Source organism: Toxotes jaculatrix, chromosome 10 (assembly GCF_017976425.1).
Source record: "Toxotes jaculatrix isolate fToxJac2 chromosome 10, fToxJac2.pri, whole genome shotgun sequence".
NCBI classification, from domain to species: domain Eukaryota; kingdom Metazoa; phylum Chordata; class Actinopteri; family Toxotidae; genus Toxotes; species Toxotes jaculatrix.
In genome coordinates, this window is record NC_054403.1 from 26,641,971 (window position 1) to 26,662,661 (window position 20,691).

Sequence of the window (20,691 nt, forward strand, 5' to 3'; positions counted from 1 at the left end):
ACTGTGCAGAGAAATAATATCCACATGTGATGCAATAAAGAAAAACGTGAAAGGTGCCTGCAGGTTGGAAACACTTTCCCAAATTATATTGTGAGATATCTGCACACAATCTGCGTTCAGAGTAAACTGGGGAAAACAGCTGGTAAACAGTTTATTTCCACAGAAAAATAAGTCAAATCTGATCATTTATAATTTGAAAGATTCAGTTTCTGGCAGTGGAACTTAAGTAACCTCCTACATGAAAAATAAATGCCTTTAGTTTCTTTGTATTAAGTATTTAGTAAATGTTTATTTAACTGAACATGAGATGAAATAATTAAAAATGATGTTTACATTTTCCAGCTTTTAGGATACTTTATACTTCTGCTCCACTATATTTCAGCGGAAAATATGTGTTTTTCATTTGATGACTTCAGTTACTGGTTATATAAAACGTGTGTTCAGCTTATAATATTGGTTATTTTAGTGAACTCTCTGAACGTAGTATAACTACTATTTTCTTTTGGTATTTATCACTTTAATTTCTGTATTTATTTGTTTGACAACTGCCTGCAAGCTCAACTCTTAAAATATCATTCAGTGCCTAATGGTATATAAAGATGTAAAAGAGACACTTCAGGAATTTGCTCGTGTTACACAGAGCAAAACACAAACTGAATAAAAAAGGAGCAGAGGTTGACACATCCTATGTTTTAGTCTCTAGTATGAATCATGCTTAAAAACCCCCCTGAATCCTACAATTCCCATAATGCAACTTGGCTGCATTTTTAAATTTTCCCTGCCTCCCTGGTAAAGTCCCTCATCTTTACACCCCAGTTTTTACAGGCTTTCTTATTGACTTATCATTTGAATTGAGTAATTCACTTGTTGCCTGAACCCTGTGAGCTCAACAACCCCCAAAACCTGCTGCTAATATTTCTGATCCCAGGAGAGCAATTTAAAGCCTGTGAAGGGCACTGACACTTTTTCCACTCTCCGTTAAATGCATTTCACCTTGTTGATGATGCATTAGGTGTCCCACAGTGGCCTGGAGCCAGATACCTCCACAATCAACTGTCCCTCTTCTCCAGCTGTCCTCCATCCTTCCAACCACAGCCTTGAACCTCTGTCATCTATTTGTCTTGGTGCAGCTGACAGTCTTTGTTTTGTTAATCAGTGTGACTTATTAGTTAGCTTTTGTGGGCTGTGTTTTTTTTTTTCCTTCACTTTTATTGCCACTGTCATTTTTGAAAATGTACAACTGTCGACTGTGTTAGACATGACCAGTGTCATCGATCACAAGCGCCACTATCACCAACTCATCTGCCCTTTCTGTTTACAGGAAATTCACAAGCAACCAAAACCAAAACAACTACCATCCACCAGTCATCCAACTTCATTCACAAACACCAGCTGACAATGACGCCACCAAAACCACGGCCGCAGCTTCAGGTTTTGGGCAACACACCAGTGTTACCATATTCCCCGCCCACTGCTGCAACATTAACATGAGGACGTGGCTGCTACGTGGTTTGCATACAGCATGTTAGAGGGCCTTGATGAATAGCTAACTCGGAGGCAGGGGGGAGGAGTAAACGTTGCTTCCAACAGGAAGGGAACTGGAGATGACCACAAAATCAACACAATTACAGCAGGGAAAAAAAAAAAAAAAGAAAATATGGCTGGCTGTAGGTGCTGGCAGAGGTGCTCCCTCAAAATATGACACGTCTGGCCACAGAATAAAAAAACCAAACCTGAATTCTGAAAACAAGGAAATGAATGTTTGACTGATGTGTTGTTTTCCTTCTCTGTGGCGTTCTGGATTGAGCGTAAAACCAGTGCAGTAGCCGCAGCAGAAAGAATTGCTGTTAATCGACTAATGGATTTCTTGTAATGCAAGAAGAAATCACAACACAAACCTCACAACAATTGATCGTCTCATTGAACCGATGAGAGAAATGAAAAGAGGTTTTTCAGGAAAGAAGAAGCTAAAAAAAAAGGATTGAAACTGCTCACATTTCCATTGTTTTTGGATTAAAACATCCCTTCGTGTGGACAGAAAAGCCATCTACCCTCCACACACTGACTGACATGAAATACACAACCTTACACATCAGAGCACATTTGCATGTTATTGTGATTATCATCTATAGAAGTCATAAATAAGAACACCATCTAAATATACGTGGTGCCCTGTGAGTCTACTTTTCTCTCCACATGCCTGTTGACATTCTGGAGGAGCACGACACAAACGCAGCTGCCCACTAGTGGCCGCTGTTTGCGCTCCACACAATCCTGCCTGGGTTCAATGCGACTCAGTTCAGCTCCGTAGTACGTGCAGGCAGGCGTGCACATGAGCAATAGCACACTCAACCCAAAGGCAACTTTGACAAGATCTCACCTGTATACCCCACAACCCCCCTCCTCCCCCCCTCAGCACTTCTGAAAGGAGCTGTAATTCCCAGTCATATACCAAACGGCAGCTAAGCAATGAAAACGCAAATTTCAGTTTCATCACCCCCCCAACACACACACAAATTACATACACATACATTTTTCCACTCATGAGGTCCATTTCATGCCTCTGCTTACCTGAAAAACACTACAGTTTCCCACAAATAGATCCCCAGCGCGTTTAGTCGGCACATTTTTGCCAGTCTCATTTTGTTTGGAGGGGGTGGCAAGGTGTTGCTGAGGGGCGGGAGGGGGGATCACACTCCAGAGAGGATGAATTCCCCTCCAGAAAAAAATCCCTTTAGAGGTGGAAGAGAAGGAGGAGGAAGAGGAGGAGGGGGGAGGGGGGGTTGTGGTTATGGTTTATGACCTCCAAGGTGAGCAGAAAATGTCCCGCTTTGAGTGTGTATGTGTGTGTGTGTGTGTGTATGTGTATGTGTGTATGTGTGTGTGTGTGTGTTTCAGATCCCAGAGTCGCCGGTGCCGAGCCGCGGGATGCTCATGACTTCACCGGCCATGAAATCATGTTTGTGGAGCTGAGGAAAATTCACAAAATCCACACGGAGCCTGTGCTCAGGACCACGGACAGAGGCAGGCAGAGACACCGGCGGGGCTGCGGGGAGGAAGCTCGTCCAGGTTTTGGGCTGGGGGGGAAGGTGGGGCATAGAGGGGGAGGAGGAAGACCAGAAGGGGGGTTCACGGAGAGGAGGTTTGCCCCTCACAGGCTGCTGTTAATTGACACACAATTACACCCAATTACTCTGAAGTCCAGTCTGTGCGATCCACAGCGGTTACAGGAGAAATAAGACATATTCCGTAAGTGGTGGAAAAAAGAATCACGCGCGGTTTGGGACGCTGCGTCTCACTGTCTCCAGAAGACTGGCAAACTGTGCATGTGTGTTATAATCCCGATTCCACTCACGGAACAGACCCGCACAGAGGAGTCCGTTTTCTCGGATCAGATCTGCAGTTCTTCTCTCACATGCATCCCAGAAGCCGGAGCGTCGCTCTGGATCCGTGCGTATCGGCTGTTGCGGGACTCCCGGCGCCGCTGCTCAGAGAGGGAGGTCTGCAGGTAGAACAAGTCTGTCTCCTTTTCTTCCTCTCCCTCTCCTTCTTCTTTACCCCCTCGTCCTGCTGCTGCTGCTTCTCCTTCTTCTCGTAGTTGTCTCCCAGGGGCGAGTAGTAGTAGCAGTAGTAGCACTTGGCGTTGCAGCAGCACGGCTCAGCTACTCCCATTGTCTGGTGGTGGTCAAGTTGGAGACGCACCGGCGGTTGCTGCTGCGCTCCGCATCCGCTCCCATCCGGGCACCGCTTCCGTTAAAAAGAAAGAAATGAATCGGTCCCCCCCGGGAGAGCTGAGAGTGTTATAATAACGTGCAGACCTGCGCGTCGGACCGACGTGGACCCTCTTCCATGGCAGGAGAGCGGCAGCGACACTGGCCCCTGCCCGGCGCACACACACACATACACGCACACACACGCGCGGAGGTACAGTGGGCTATAGACGGCAGCCAGGCTCGGTGCGCTCCGACACTGTATTTTCTTGCTGCAGTCATTTAGCAAACTCCAAAAAACGCACCTCGCAGTGCACAGACACGCCCACAGGACGCTGTCATTGGCCAGCGTGGTCGCGGAGGTCGTCACTGATTGGCCGGCAGAGGTGTCACTACCTGGACACGAGCTCTGCCCCTTACGCATAGATTCCCCTAGGAAAAAAATCACTGTAATAAGAACTTATTGTTGAGTTTAGACTGACCTCACGGCCCTGTGATATTCTTAAAGAGATATATAATGTGCCTGTGGAGCTCAGCAGTGAGTTTACTGTGGTCTAACTGTAACTGGACTTTTGGCTCAATCACAGGGGAACAACAAAGGGGAAAAAGAAAAAAAGACATCAATTAAAGTAGAACAAAATAAAATGAATTTATACTGAAAAAAATAAGGAGAGATAGTATAAGTAATAGTTTCAGTACAATGATTGATTAACTGATTAACTTACGAAAGGCATCGGAAAACGTTTTTCATCTATTTTCTATTATACGTTCATGATTGTGCTCAAACATTTCTAAGATCTGACCCTGGCTTATTGTGATAGGCTGTCAGTGGTATAATGAACTGAGAGAGCATCATGATACTAGGTTGTTTGTTTCTGTTTTCAGTTCAAGTCTGTAGGAATCAATTTCCTTTAGTTATTTAATTTCCATAAGCTTATCAAAGCTGTCGCCAAATTTGGCCTTAATCTTTATCTATGTATTACTGTTAAACTTGTATGATATCACTGTAAAATTACTACAAAATTATAATACTATTTTCTTTCTACTATTTTATTCCATTCCCTCTAACTCTAACCTTGACCATCACAACTAAATACATAAGCTCAACCCGAACCTGAACCATAAAACCAGGTCTTAACCCTCACACAGCCCTCTGAAGGTGGGAGAACCATCCAAAATGTCCTCACTCTGTAACTCAAAATGTCCTCACAAAGACAGAAGCACAAGTACACACACACACACACAGACATGCACACACTCTCAGGACCGTTTTGTCCGAAGTGTCCGCTGGAACGTGACTCTGATTCTAATGCCTGCAGGCACTGAAGGAATCACACACACAGACACACACACACACACAGACACACACACACAGCTGCTGAATATGGATATGATGTCTTCATTAGTGTAAAGGGAAAGCTGCTCCTTCTTCAGGGCTTCTAGCTCAGATTCAGGAAAGACTCATAATAATGTAAATACCTCATGGAGAAAAGACTAAATATAAACAGACAAAACGTGAGGCTCATACAGGCTGTGATATTTCATCATGTCTATCAACAGACACGATCTGGAAAGTTCTAACAACACACATCAGAGAAAAACTACATTTAAACCACAAGTTAATGGTAATGAACTCTACATGTTTACACAATGCTAATTAACTGTAAACCTACAACGATCCAGTGATCTGCTCTAACAATATTATGGATAAAGTGCAATATTAAATGTATTAATTTTACTGTCCAGCCTCTAATGCAGGGCTAGACACTGTGCTACATGATGTCACTGATCGACAGATTCATTACTGAACTTTCCATAGACAGTTTTCTTCCATTTACTGAATAATCGGACACAGTTCATTGTTATAAACAACAGTTTTAGTGTGCATACATTTACATTTGTCCTATTACAACATACGCTCACATATCATGATAAAGATTTCAACAATTTTGCTCACTACAGAAACATATCTGGCAAATTCCGAAAAAAAATATTAGTTTTAGAAGAGAAAATGTTCTTATTTATTTTTCTTTGTTTGTCACCATAACATGAGCGGAGCTGTTCATAAACCGACTTAACAACAGGACAATTTTCTCTTTATAATTCAACGGAAAGCAAGTGAAAAGTGGAATGCAAAGGAAGCATGATGAATATTTAAATCATGACACAGCCATTATTTATAGTCACAGCAGGCTGTAATTGGTTTAAGTTGTTGTTTGGAGGGGGTCGACCCTCCCAGCTTACCCAGCACTGAAGAAGAGGGTGGGACAGCGTGAAACAGCTCAGTTAGACCAACAGCTGTGTGACTGGACGGGCGCAAGTTCAAATCCCTGATGGAAAAACTAACAACAAAGTGAATGAGAAACACAAGTGCTTAATTCAATAAGCCTAAACATTACAGACCGAGATAACCAGTTTATTTGCCACAGTCTCCACAGTCTTTCCCTAAGCTTAACCAAACTTGCATTCCCGTTTACCGTCTGCGCAGCAGCATCGTTTACTGTCCACAAAGTATCATCAGATTAACTGTTCAGTTTGCTGCTGGAGGAGCAGAAGCAATGAGTCCAGAGGACATTCAGCAGCAGACCTGCAGGACAGACCCACGGCTCCGGCTTCCTAATGAAAGCAGTGTCTTAGTCACATTTATCGTTTACTAAAGGTCAACGTGTCCACTCCCCGTCTCCAGAGAAGACTTCAGGAAAGGCCTGAACTTGAGCATTTTTCATATCAGAGCAGATAATCGATGGCTGCTATAGGAGGCGGTGCTGTAACACTCAGTGTCACAGGAAGAGTGGAAGATATCTGAAATGGATCCGACAGGGTGAGAAGATATAACTACAGTACGAAGATGACACAACAGGAAACTGCTCTCTCTCACACATCTACGGTAAACAGTGTTATGAAGGTTGTACATGCAGCCCATGCTGTTATCTGATTCATGAAGAGGAATGTCACAACAACAGACACCTAACAACAGACACCTAATCAGAGTGAACATTTTATATAAAATGGATTTTGCCAAAAAGACAAATAAAATACACAGACAAAGTTACAGCACAGTGTCTGTTGTAATTATATGACATCCTCAGCTCTGATTCATCTCTCTCCGTAGATACGCGTTTCTTTCTTATGGAGAACATGTGTTTTCAATTACTGTGGCTGATTAGACCTCTGATCAGGATGAAGGTGGACGGTGCTTTGCTGCGAATTTCACAATGTCCCCAAACTCTAATAGTCCTTTTTCCACAGAGGGCGGTTTAACATGTCACAGTAGGAAAATCACAGGTGTAAATAATACAGTTATTGATTACTGTTTTCCATTTAGCGGCCTCAGTTTCAGGGTGCTGCTTTGTTTGCTCTTAAACTGCCACGGCTCAACACTTGGGTAGAACAGAGCAGCGTTAATGTTATTAATAACCGAAGCTTTAACATGACCGGACATGTCTCTGGGGGTATGTTCTCAAACCCAATGGCCTGTTTTGTCATTTATGTAAAAGGAAAATATATCTACAAAACACAAGCTCCTTCCAGTGTGACCATGACGACCACAGAGTGTGAGAATCAGTGCTATTTGAATTTATGAGTTATCTGTGTTGAGCCAAAAAGGAAATGTACAAAAAGACAGGAAAACGCACCAGAACTAAGAATACATTTAGGAAGGACATAATGAGAGAAGTGACATTGTTGAGAGTGTGTGTGTGTGTGTGTGTGTGTGTGTGTGTGTGTGTGTGTGTGTGTGTGTGTTTGAGGGGATGCTTCGGGAAGCTGGAGATCTAAACTCACCTGCAGTTTGAGAAAACACAGTGTTCGTCACGACTCAATCACCTTTTCTCTCTAAGCGCTGATGATGTTTTTCTCCTGAAATCCACTGAATTGAATTTTATTTTATTTTATTTTATTTGAAAGCAAACACATGTTGGAGACTTGATGTATTCCTACCAGCTGTTTCAAATTCTTGGTGCTCGACGGCTGGTGTCAGTAACATGTCACAAAAAGCACCAACACAGGTATATAGGCATTATTTATTATTATATATTTTCATTTAGTTTTGTTTGGGGAAAGTAAACATGAAAACTCTTCAGCTGTAAACTTCAGATTGATAGAGGTGAAAAAATGTCTTCATGCAGCCTGAGCCGGTTTCAGTGTCCTGCTACATGAGACACGTCCAGGAGCTAGTTCCAGGACTCTTAGCTGTTAGTCTGGCACAGTGGCCCACTCCGCCTCCGACAAGGTGAAGCTGCTGACTCTGGTGAGCTTCTGCTCTCCCCTTGACACTCGCCTGGCATCATCACATTGTAAATGTCCTCGTATAATAACCCCCCCACCGAAAACACACACACACAAACATACACGCGCGCTCATCCAACTTCAACCTTGAGTTATGGCGTAGCCGCCACTGGCAATCACATTAAGAGGCACATTTCTTCATATTCACACAGGGGACCACATTTAGCAATCTGCTTAATTTAGCCAGACTGATGAATTGTCCTGCTGTAGTCTCAGTCTACCTCTCTCAACCCTGTCTCTCTCTTTCTCTCTTTCTCCCTCACCAAATCTCTTACCCCCTGCCTTTATCTTTCTGTCCCTCGACCCCCGCTTGTCTTTTTCTCCTCTCGTGCGTCAGCCATGCTGTCCTTGAGACGGCCGGCTGGTTCTCTCCACGCTTGGTTGAAATGTCAGACAGCCAGAATAACCTGCTTCATGCTACCTGCTCCTCAGCAGCCGACCGGGAGCCTGCTCAGGTTTGGAGCTTGAAACGGAGCTGATTCAGATTCAGCGGCTGAATTTCCACCACAGAGCTCACGACGTGCTTCACAATCACAAAACAACAAGATGCAAACTGATGAGCTCAAACAAGAAGCAGGCGAAGGAGAAAAACACTGATTCATTTAGACGAGGCGAAAGTTATCAGGATCCAAAAGATTAAACCCCCGGCTGTTTTATTTGACTCTGAACTTTGTTTTGATGCTTCAATAGAAAGAGCTGTTCAGTCCGACTTCATGCACCTGAGAAACATTTCTGAAATAACACCTCATCAAAGTCTCAGCAGTCATTAACGCCCTTGTCTCTTTGCATTGTTAAGTTGCTGTAACGTCCTGCACTCACTACATCGTGGACTTATTATTACTGGTACGAGGAGATTTGACCACATCAGATTTAGCTGCACTACACTGGCTGCCAGTTAAACGTAGAACTGACTCTGAGATCTTATTGTGATCGGTGCCAGCGATCTCACAGCTCCTGATGCCGTATGTTGTTTTGTTTTCAGCTTCCTTGAGCTTTATGTCTTAATTTGCTTGTTCACATACCTTGTAACTTTGTCAGGTACGGTGCTATAAATTAAAAAAAACAATTGTGCCAAAAGCAAACGGTTAATAGGAACTTTGTTTGTAAACATGATTGTGACGTTAAAATGTTTTTGTTTGGTTTTTTTTTTTTTAGCTCTGAGCTCTTCAGCTTCATGCCTGTTTTTTTTAGGATGTGACTGAGATGCTGTTTGTCGTCTTGCCACACCAAGTGCTGCTGATTAATAAGCTGTCGTTTTCAGAATTTGCACAAAAAACAAAATCAAACAATCTGGACTTGATTTACTACTTTCACACATCATGTAACAGTAAAGTGAGTAAACAGAATGAATCTTCCTCTTACTAACAGAAAACTGAGTCGACATATTTGGCTCTTTGTGCAGTGTGACAGCTTCTGATTAAGTTAAATGTTTTGTGGGCTCATGATCTATCAAATTTAAAAGGCTTAAAAAACATTAATAAATGAAGATAAAGAGACGTCAAAGGTAACAAGTGCACTGGAAAAAAACTGCAGTTTCTCTCTCTGTAGCCCGTCTACCACCTGACTGAGTAGAAGGGGGCCCTGAGTTCTTTAGCCTTACTTAATTTTGGTAAAGTAGTTTAGATTATGTCAATCTTATAATCAGTTTTGGGAACATAAACCAACTGTACCTATGTAAAACACTTTAATTTGTCTGACCTGAGAATAGAGACTTAGGTGTAATGCCTTTTAGCACTTGGTAATACCAACACAATGCAATAAACACAACACAGAAGGTACCTGAAACTGAAATGCGTGGTCCACAGAGGGTTACCGGTCCCTCACCCTGGTGTTGGAAACAAAACGGCAGCATACAGGAAGAGCGACGATGTCCTGAGGATGTCCACTGTCGCTAGCGGAAGTCTGAGTGTCCCCGGTAAGCTCAGAGAGACGTCCGGCTGCTGGCTCCCGTTTTCAGGTCGGAAACAGTCCATACAGAGGGAAGCGCTCCCGGCGAAGCTACTAGCCTTAGCTGTGTTAGCTCGAAGCAGCGCAAAGTCCGCCGTGTTAGCCCCGCTAACCGCTTAGCTAACGAGCAGCTATCTCAGTCCACAACAAATCAAAACTTTGAGCTAAAGTTCTGTCACTCATAATACATGTCCCCACACGGATTACCTTGCTAACAATCCCTGGAAACACGTTAGAAACACAAACTTGCGTACACTGTTGTTTACATCCTCCTGGACAGGAAAAAACTTTCCCCTGACCTCCGTCAAGTTTCCCCCCGCCTCCTCCTCCTGGCGCATCACGTGACCCAAACCACGCACGTCAATCTCTCATGTGACCCTGAACGTCTCTCCAAACATATCCGTTACGAGAGTTTACAGCTTTTTAACATAACACATGAAATGAAATACATTGCTGCATTTTTAATTATTATTTTATACAAGTTTTAAGCATTTAGCTTCCTTATGAACTGCATATTTTAACACATCAATATGTATTTTAACCACACTTTCAAACTGTTTTTAACCTCTATGTATTTATCTATTAGGAACAGATATGTATTCATATTAGTCCACTGGGCTACATCATGTTGAAGAATAAATGTACCAAACAGAGGTGGAAACCCCAAAGTTCCACATCACCCTGTTCGAGGAACCACACATCAGGTTAGAAATTCCCAGATAACAGATAAACAGAAGCAGAATGAGGAGGTTAAAACTAGCAGAGACAGTGTTGATAGGGTTACCCTTTTTTTTTTTAAGGTATGTTTGTGCTGAAAAAAAGAGTTTGTTCAAAGTACATTTACTGAAAATTGCTGGAGTTGTGTTGGACTTGATGATGAGACCATTTCAGCTGCTGAGGTTTAGTTGGTGAAGCTGCTGATTACTGATGAGCAGCACCTGTTTGCTGCAGCTAGAAATCACCTCTGCCCCTCCAGCTTTGTACTGTAATGATCTTTCTGATTCTGCATTTACCAGTTTAACAGGCTCTATGTTTCCACTCGGCTGAAGTCGTTTCAACAAAGTAGAAGACTGACTGAATATTTACAGTTTAGTCACTCATCAGGCCCAGATTCATGGTTATGAAAGGCTGATTAAGGCTCCAGCAATACTTAAACCTACATACCACACATCTCCTCTTTCCAATTATTTACTGTCATTTGCTGTGTGATACAAAATATTCAACCCAGTCTCATGGCAGTTCGTGAAATAGTCACAAAATTATTTATTGATTTATGTGCATGGACACAAGTTTTTCCATTTTCTTTGTGACACTAAAATGTTGAACTGTAGTGTCTCCAGCACGATTCAACTTTGTTAGTGAAAAGATCCTGGTCTGGTTTAATACAGATAAAGTTCTGGACTCTGGATGTGAGCCCTGGTCTCTGCGGTGTGATGGTCATGCAGGTTGTACTTCCATCAACCACCCCAGCCACATTCATGTCCAGGTACATGTGCGTGGACTGAAATATTTGGTCTAATTCAGGTGGAGAACCCACACAAATTTTCCTGAAAAAAAAAAGATAGGACATTCATAGCTTAGATATGAGGTGACTGCCCCATAATCCTATAAATAAACAGAATAAAAGCCTCAGTGGGTTAAAGCAAATGTAGCTGAAGGTAAATATCATACTAATACCAGGCTCCCTGTTCCAAAGCAGCACCTTTGCCAAAGTCCCATTTTTCATCTTCGATGTTCAAGGCTTGGACATTAAAAAAAAAAGACTGTGTGACCTTTACTTCCAACCTTTAAGCGCCACTGACCCAGTTTCAAAATATCTCGACCCTAAAAGAACAAACCCTCAGATCTTCTTCTTCACTCCAGGTTAAAGGCATGCAGGCGACCGTGCAGCAGCGCCCTGCTCAGCGGGAAACCATCCGTTCATTACATCAGTCAAAATCTCCATTGAGATTAATACCAACGGGTCGCGCCACTTTATTCCTGAGGAGAAAAATGCAGTTGTCAGTCGACCTAATTGCGCTCTCATGGCGCATGAGGGCCTGCTGAGTTATTGAGAGCTCTACCAGGAAAACCATGATCAACGAGCAGCAGGAGGACCTGGCATGGCACTTCACAGGCTGGCTGCACTGTCAGGACGGAGGGAGGGGATGTGAGAAAGATGAGAGGGAAGAGGGAGATGTAGGAAGAGTGTAACATCACGAGGACAGACAAGTTAATTATTATCAATGTGATTCAGTTTATTAGACTGTTTTGTTCTCATATTTCCCAGTGTCGTAGATCATGTGTTTCCACCTGCCCAGTCAGATCTTTGAATGTTTCCTGGCTCCTTCTACTGCAGAAAAAAAAAATGGTGGTACAGTGAAGACATTAACCTTAAATCTTCTGCAAATCATGTTCATACAAATTTTGTTTTTCCATTTGGATCAACTTCATCAACTCGTGGAAACAAAATTCCGACCATGTTTACCGACTCAGGTCAGTATGTTAGCATATTATTTGCTACTTCACATCACTTCACCATGGCATGAATTTTTTCTCAAGGTCCACATGTTGACGTCTGCGTACACCTGCAAACAAAGACCATGAGATCATTTAAAAACATATATGATACGTTTTTTGTTGTTGTTTATTTATTCAATACAGTTAACTACTGGTAAAAAAATGTTTTAAAATGTATTAGATGAAGTCTTCTGTATTTAAACCTTGTGCGTTTGGCCCGGACAGACCGGACAGATTAGCAGAACAGCGACCTGATGGCTCTGTACCCGCTGTCAGGTCACACAGCCATATGCTTACAGGTGCAAATGTCATGAAAGTTTTATGCAGCGAACAGAGAGGTAAGCTTTAATCCCACAAGGGAGGAAACAGATAGCAAACACACAAACGCACCTCCACACACACACACACACACACACACACACACACACACACGAAAATACATCCTGCCTAAACACAGCCAGGTTTGGATATACTTATACTAAAGCCACTCACTCACATACTCACTCAAGGATAGACATGCACAAATATACTGATATACTGATTATGCAGACACACACAGGCACATACTGTACACACACACGCACAAATACACAGGGGTATTTACACACACACGCATCTTGAGGAGCAGGTAATTCCCACGGTGTCCTGAGCCAGAACACAAGATGACCTCTAATTTAAAAATCCAACGCGCCATGTTAGACAGCATGAATAATGCATGAGGCCAGTCTGCCTGTATTATTGCCAGGAGGAGGATGCAATTACATTTCCCTCAGGTGCTCAAGTGCTGGACAGTAAAGGAGAAGGGGAAGAAAAAAAAATAAAAACATGCAGAGTAAGAATCATTCTGAAAAATCATTTTGGGATTATGTACCAGAGGTTTGGTAGCTCACTGGGGAACATGTCTGGATGTTGTTGTGTAATTGTGTTTTCTGTTTTCTTGCTTTCAGAAAGCACGACTGCAGGGTGAGGTTAATGCACAGCTTGATAAGGAGTTAATTAAGAGAGTTTTTAATGCGACCTTTCTAACTTTAAATGTTTTGGTGCTTACTTGGAACACAGTGATAATAGTGTGTTTGGCCTTTTAGCTTTGCTACTTGCAAAACTTAATCAGATTTTAAAAAGTTTCTTTTTCTTTGGAGGTTTGGTCTTAAAATAATTAGCACGCTTTGGTGGTTCAACTTCTGTGCTGATATATATATATATATATATATATATATATATATATATGTAACAGTTCATATGAGTTGTAGCTTCAAGTGATCAGTGTTGTTGACAGTGAGTTATCCTGTCAGCAAAATTGATGCACCACATTTTGGTTAGAATATTTTCTATAACAGCAGTTTGTTTAAAGCAGGATATGCTTGTTTAAATGACGCCGGCCTTGTTGTTGGAGACCTGCTGTTTTTGAAACAAGCTGAACTGTGTCTAAAGTCGTCAGAAGTGTCTGAAGTCTTTGGAAGACCACTAACAAAACTGGTCTGATCCACTGATGAAAGGCTGTGGGGTCAAACAGAGAGAGTTAAAACAATAAAAAAATGATTTATTGAAACAATAAAAAAATAAACAATGACTTGTAATAGAACAAATAAAAATGAGTAACAATAATAAGTTTATTTTTCCTTTATAGAGTGTATTTATTGCTCCTTGTGACTGCTGCTACAAACGAATTTCCCCACGGGGATTAATAAAGTACCTCTTAATCTTAATCTTAATAGAGTGTGTCAAAAAGACGAGAGTAATAAAACCCATTTGCAAAATCCAAAGTCTCTGGTTAATGTTGTGAGAGAGGGATTGTAACACGACCTGCTGGTGTTTTAGCCCCGTGGCTGATTGTCCTGGTGTTTCCTCCCATCACCTACAGGCAAATTTGATTCCTGGATTATTCTCAGATATGTCACTAACAAAAAAAAAGGCTGACTTTTTAGATAAAAATCTAAAAAGTCAGCCTCAGGAACAACTGAATGTATTTTACTGTGTGGATGGAAAGTAATGACGAATGACAGAACAATGTGAAATGAACTTTGACCTTGTCAGAGTCAGAGCGGCTGCCCGTGCACACTAACTTCCTGCCCCAGGGTTGCATGCAAACCTGCTAGTGATTGCAAACACGAATCAGGTCAACGTAACTCACAGGCACGTTGGATAAACACGTACAGCAAACAGCAAATACGGTATGAGTCACATGACATGAAAAAAATCATAGTACTCTGGATTATTTGCTTTGGCTGAGATGTTGATGAAAAGCGACACAAGAGAAGAGCAGAACATTGTTTATTATCTCTTGGCATCAAGCCTGATAAACACGAACTGCAGTATCAAAAAAAGTGAAATGACTTAATGTCTCCAGTAACACGCTTTGTCCTCATCTACGTGTTTTTTTTTTTTGTTTTTTTTTTTGCAGCAGGCAGGCCAGGTTTTCTTCCTTGAGGCTCATCCAAAATAGCACAGGAGTTACATCACATCCTGTGGACTCCGAAGCCTCAGTCCAGCCAAAATGGGCTGCTCTCTGCGTCCATGCAGCTCAGAGACAGATGAAAGTTCGGATAGGAGATGGAACATGGCTGACACCTGGTACAGCGATGGGCCTGATCATGGTGACTCCATGAAGATCAACGATCAGGCAGAAATTTGGCCTGATTCGAATCCAATTTAATCTGCACAGTGTCTGCTGAGCTTAAGGGTTTGTGGCTATGCCATGAATTCACAATGCACAAGGATGAATCCAGTTAAAAGTGACTGGCAGCTTCAGTTCTGACAGAGGAAGCTCATGCCTGCTCTACCCTTCACAAATCGACAGAGGAGCCAGTGACGGGGACCGGAGAGCTGGGGATTCAGGTGTTTGTAATTGGGGAAACTGAGGGGCTTCAGTTCAAACCACCTTAAAATAAATTCCTGAATGACAATTTAATTTAATATTTCATTACATTAATCATTGAACTGTCTGGGTCTGAGCTCTTAAAACTCAGCAAAATTTTGTAAATTTACCAATTTGCTCCCATAATTCACTTTCACAAGTGAAAGCAAGTGCAGAGATTTTGCTCACTCCACTAACGGCTGTGGGAAGATGAGGAGTTTAAGCTTCAAGTCAACTTTCAGCAAATTCCAGGTACCTGGAGCAGGCAGTGACACGTGGATTGCCTCTCGTCTATTTGATTGACATCTTCTCAAAAAACAATCCTGTCCAGATTTTCTGAGCTCAGAGTTTTGGTCCAAATGTGCAGCAGAAGGCAAGAAAACCACAGAAATTATGATGAGACACTGGAGTGAAGGCTGCACCACCACACGTCATTAACATGCATTCTGTGCATCAGCTGAGACTCAATATCAATAAATTTAAATTAGCGGGTTTTGAAAAAAAAAAGTCTGTGATCTACAGCTGCTTAACAAAGCCCAACTCTCCATACTTCTATGTTACTGGAGCTTTTTCCGCCAAGAATTTATTTTGCTGAGGCTTCCTGCTGTAAATTTGGAGTCAAACATCTTAAAGAGATGTGTTTTCAAACGTAAAAGGAGGAAAATCTTTCCACCAGATGAGAGGATTGATCTCAGGTCACTTCAGTTTGTCTTCAACCAGCTGACAAGTGCTGACGACAGACACATTGCAACCTCTGAGATACTGACATCAATATGCACAGCTGCTGACCTCAGGTTTCACACGGGTGATGGGTCGGTGTGTGTGTGTGTGTGTCAGTGTGTGTGTCACACACACACCCACACACACACACACACACACACACAATCATAACTGAACCATAATTCAACAGCAACAGCAGTTTGAAATATTTATTTTCAACTTAAGATGACAGAGTCTTTGTGGCACTTTGGCCTTTGGAACCATCACTTGAACAAAATAGAAAGTTGGGAACAGAAAAAAAAAAACATTGTCATGGTGAATGACGTGAACACTGGACGTATGTACATATTCAGGTGCGATTTCCTCCTTAACATGTGCCATGAATAACTTATCAGGGGGGATTAAGCCTAACTCTAAACCTCAGTGTCCTTTCACACCAAATTCATTCAAAAAGTCTTTTTCAAGCATAGTCTGGAAAAGTCCTTGATTTAAGCTTAGTTTTAATTACTTTCCTGAAGGAAGATTAGAGTTAATCCAATTGAAAGCTTGACTTAAACCTCCAAGGAGGCAGGTTAACTTCAGATTAATGCTGTTTACCAGTGGAGACCCAAAGTACAACAAGCACCTGCAGACAAACAAATGATTATTGACAGGAGAAGCAGGAGAAACAGGTGAAACCCCATCAGTCATTTTAAGGAAACTGTTTACACTGAATTCTTCTGATTAAATATGTCTGAGGCCTGGTCACACCAGAAAGTGGAGCAGCAAAGTTCATCCGCTGTCTTCGTGAAACAGGTGATGCAGGAAACAGGTGATGCTCAGGTGTTGTTCTGTGACTGGGCCTTCACCTTCTGTACTGACAGAACGAATCATCTACACTGCTGTTATTACTGCTCAGCCCTCGTCCTCTGTTCATTTATCCCCTGCCCTGAGAGAATTAAACATTTTGTTGTGGTGCTTTGGCTTGCTTTGGACTCCTGACCGTGTCAGTGTGAATGCCTTCCTCTACCCGCTCCACTACGCAGCACTGCAGATGTGACTGGACATTTATAATTCTGCTTTGCATGGTTATAATTGTCCAATTACTTCTGGTTTTCTGGGTCAAACCTGTTTTTCTCTTGGTTAAAATAACAGCAGCGAACTGGGTTTATCTTAGCAAACATCTGCACAGCGGGTCTGTCCGGCCCTGTGGTGTATTCATCTAAGTTACAACATTAGGCCGCTGACTTCTGGGACTGTGAGTGCAAGACATGTGGAGTTTACGAAAGCAGAAATGATTCTTTCTCCTCCTCGTCCTCCCTTTGTCTCTCTCTCTGTCACTCATTCTCTGCCTGACTCTCTCATCTCCTCTGTATTGTCCTGTGAAGGCTGAAGCCCAGCTGCATTCCCGTGGGGCAGAGGGAACAGATGTAGCTGGCGTAGAGGAAGAGGCCAAGATGAGCAACCGAAACCCGGATGCCTTCTGCAAATCTGACTCTCAAATATTTAAAAAAAAAAATGAATAATTAAAAAAAAAACAAACAAACTGAGGAAACATTTGAAAACATAAACACAAATCCTCACTGTGCACATTATGAGTCATCTGGACAGTAATGCTTCCTTCCTCCTCTTTCTCTTCCTCTTCTTTATGCTTCACAGGACGTTCTGTATGTTTTAATATTTCGTTTCATATGTTAATATTTGTAAGACATTTTCCCCAGAGACACTGAACTTACTCTCTCACTGATCCAACAGTAAAAACTGTATTTTGTATTTTCAAGTGTTTCGCTTAATGTAGGAACCTTAATATTCATTTGACCGAAGGCGTTTTTAAAGCAGCTCTTAGCGGCTTTAATTTGTAATATATGGAAAAGCTGGAGAGCTGTTAAATAATATATATGTTCTCACACATACACACTTTAAAATACGGCTGTGTAAAACGTTTCCACCAGCTGAGGCTTGTGGGTCTGTCGGAATATAGCATGTTAATGTTATTGCACCTACACACATCTCACTTACAAACAAACCTGTGAGTTTATAACATACAAAACATTCAACCCAACAGTAAATCACAGTTTCTTAAAATGTCGCATCAGCAGCACAAAAGAGTTTTACTCATCACTAAATGAAAACAGGTTGTTTTAAGTGTTGTTACTAAATATTTGCCAGAACCAGTTTCACCTGCCAAGAAACAAAACTAACATATGACAATAACAGAACCTATTAAAGAAATAATGTGGAAAATGTTCCAATGTTTGACCTGAAACTTGATAAATTCAGTTTCTTAGCAACCAGTTTACACATTTCAAAATGTCTGTACAAACAAAAACATTTCTTAAGTTTTTATGGTGAAACCAGATTTGTGTGCGTTCCATGGGGTCGACCACTCACGTGAAACGCTGAGAGGTGAGTGCAGAGCAGTAAACAGCAAACAGGAAGTGTGTTTGGACACAGCTGTTGGTTTATTTGGGTTAAAATGATGAACTGCTCTGAGTCACTCTGACGTGAATGATGTCACTGTTGTACAAACAGTGTGTATGTGTGTCTGAGCAAATTTGCATGGGTGTGTGTGTGTGTGTGTGTGTACTTTCAGAGATTCTGCCATACAGTACATGTGTGTGTTTGTGTGTGTGTGTGTGTGTGTGTGTGTGTGTGTGTGTGTGAGTGTCTAATTATAGTGAGTGCTTTGTGGTGCGTCTCAGTGTGATCGGTCCTCACTGAGTCTGACATTCACATCAATAGAAGCTTGACGATGATGGATTCCCCTCCGCTGCAACGCCAAAGCACACACACACACTTTTGTAACTACATTCTGCACATGTGCATACACTATCCTTCATTCTGTATCTCTCAGCTACTCACTCTCACACTCAAACACACACAAACACCTAAAAAGCATACCTCTACCTCTCTGTCACTCACACACACACACACACACGTACCATGTTCACAGTAGCAGGAGGAAAACAGTACAGTAAGCCTCTCTCAGGCTAAAGATAGTTTTGCTGAATCGCCTGACTCTTACTGGGAGAATTTTCAGGTGCTCGCCGTCTCTGTGCAGCAGCTCAGGCTTTTCTCACCCCCCCACGCAGCTGAATCATTTGGTTTGTTCCAGCTCTTCATCCCAGTTTATTAGCTGCTGCTTTCACAGCACAACTTTGGTGTTGTCATTTTTTCCCCCTTCTTTGTCTCTAACCTGCACTGAACGTTCATTCATTTGTTTTTCTTGTTTTCCATTTTGAATAATGAATACACTGATAGGGATGCATCCAGCTGAACAGGTGCAGTGATCCTCGTCTCTCATTGCTCACTAAATCTACATGTTTGACGAACAGCAAGTTCGGACTCTTTTTTATCTGTCATCCTTCAGTGTTCCTGCTTTATTGAGGCAGGTAATTAAGTGAAACCCTTCACTCTGGCAGTCGTAGAGTCTATTTTACCACTTAGCACTGACATAAAGACACACACACACACAACAAGGTCTGAAGGATGTCCTGTGTTAATGTCCAGTTCGGCGGGTACGCTGTGTCTAACAGCTGTTATCTTGCAGTCAAACCCTGAGCTGTTCTGCAGAGGAGAGCTGCCAGTGGAGTTCGACCGAGCCATTTGTTAGCACAAATTATTAAATCCACTCTGCTTGTTAAATACAGCTGTCAGGGGCATAAGCTGGGACACATTACATCCTACCAGCGTCTTATATTTCCTTTTTAAATATGAACAACGCTCCCTGTGTGTGTGGCTTTTTGGATATAAAATTAAATAAAACACACGCGCACACACGGGGAAACAGTGAGTAAACCTGTTATGTAATTCTTGCTGTCTACTCAGCTTAAGCAGAGGAAGGGTTTGACTAATAGCCATATGTTGCTCAGAGAAAGATGAGACATGCTAACAGAGAAATGCACTCTGTGGCTCCATGCAGGGAAAAGACAAAAGAAAAAATAAAAAGATTTTGTGTTGACCTGAAAACATTGAAAGCTCTCTGTCATCTGGTGCAGATAATTTATTTTAAAGGTAAAGAAACATGTAATGCTGCGTGATTCCCAATGCGGAGCTGCCCACGTGATGATGCTAATGACAGATGACGGATGATGTGGATTCTCATTAAATGTTGCTGTTGAGGTGCCCTTGAGCAATGTGTTCAGCCTCGTGGGTCTCGTGAAACATACTGTACGAAGCTTTTTTAATTTATTTCCATCACAACATTATAACAAGTTCAGAGAGATTACCTTAAAAAACAACAAAGAGTCGCATCTGTATTTGTATTCAAGGCTTTAACGGATTGTTCCAGAATGATTCATAGTGACAGTAAGAAATTTCAGTGCTTTTATTTTTCTCCTGTGTTTTTCATGTGAGATGGAAAACCAGAAGGTTAAAGCTTAAAAATGGAAAGTTAAAGGTTTCACTCATAGAGAAGAATTCACTGACATCTTTTTAGTCTCATTGTTTTGGTTTTGCAGCACATAAGTTTTTTTGTTTTGTTTTGTTTTTACCATTAAACTGCAGCAAGTTTTCAGAAACTTTCTGAGATTATTGAACATAAAGCATGAACATTTCCGTCAACGGGTACCCAACAAAGGTTCTGAGATGTAAAGCAACTGGGAACGTCACGGTCTCATTCAGTGCAATGAGACTAATCTGCAGAGTCATCCTCACCAGGTGGTTGGTACTCTCCGGTTCTGCTGGTTCTGTGTT

The 20,691-nt window shown here is 42.0% G+C and overlaps 1 protein-coding gene across 1 annotated transcript in view; it reads right to left on the minus strand.

The window, feature by feature from the left end:
- Window positions 1-2,642, minus strand: part of glra1 (glycine receptor, alpha 1) — an 83,952-nt gene extending 81,310 nt beyond the window's left edge. The window contains exon 1 of the mRNA XM_041048159.1: window positions 2,572-2,642. Within this exon, the coding sequence (XP_040904093.1) occupies window positions 2,572-2,642 (71 nt within the window). The remainder of the gene's footprint in view (window positions 1-2,571) is intronic.
- Window positions 2,643-20,691: the final 18,049 nt, after the last annotated feature.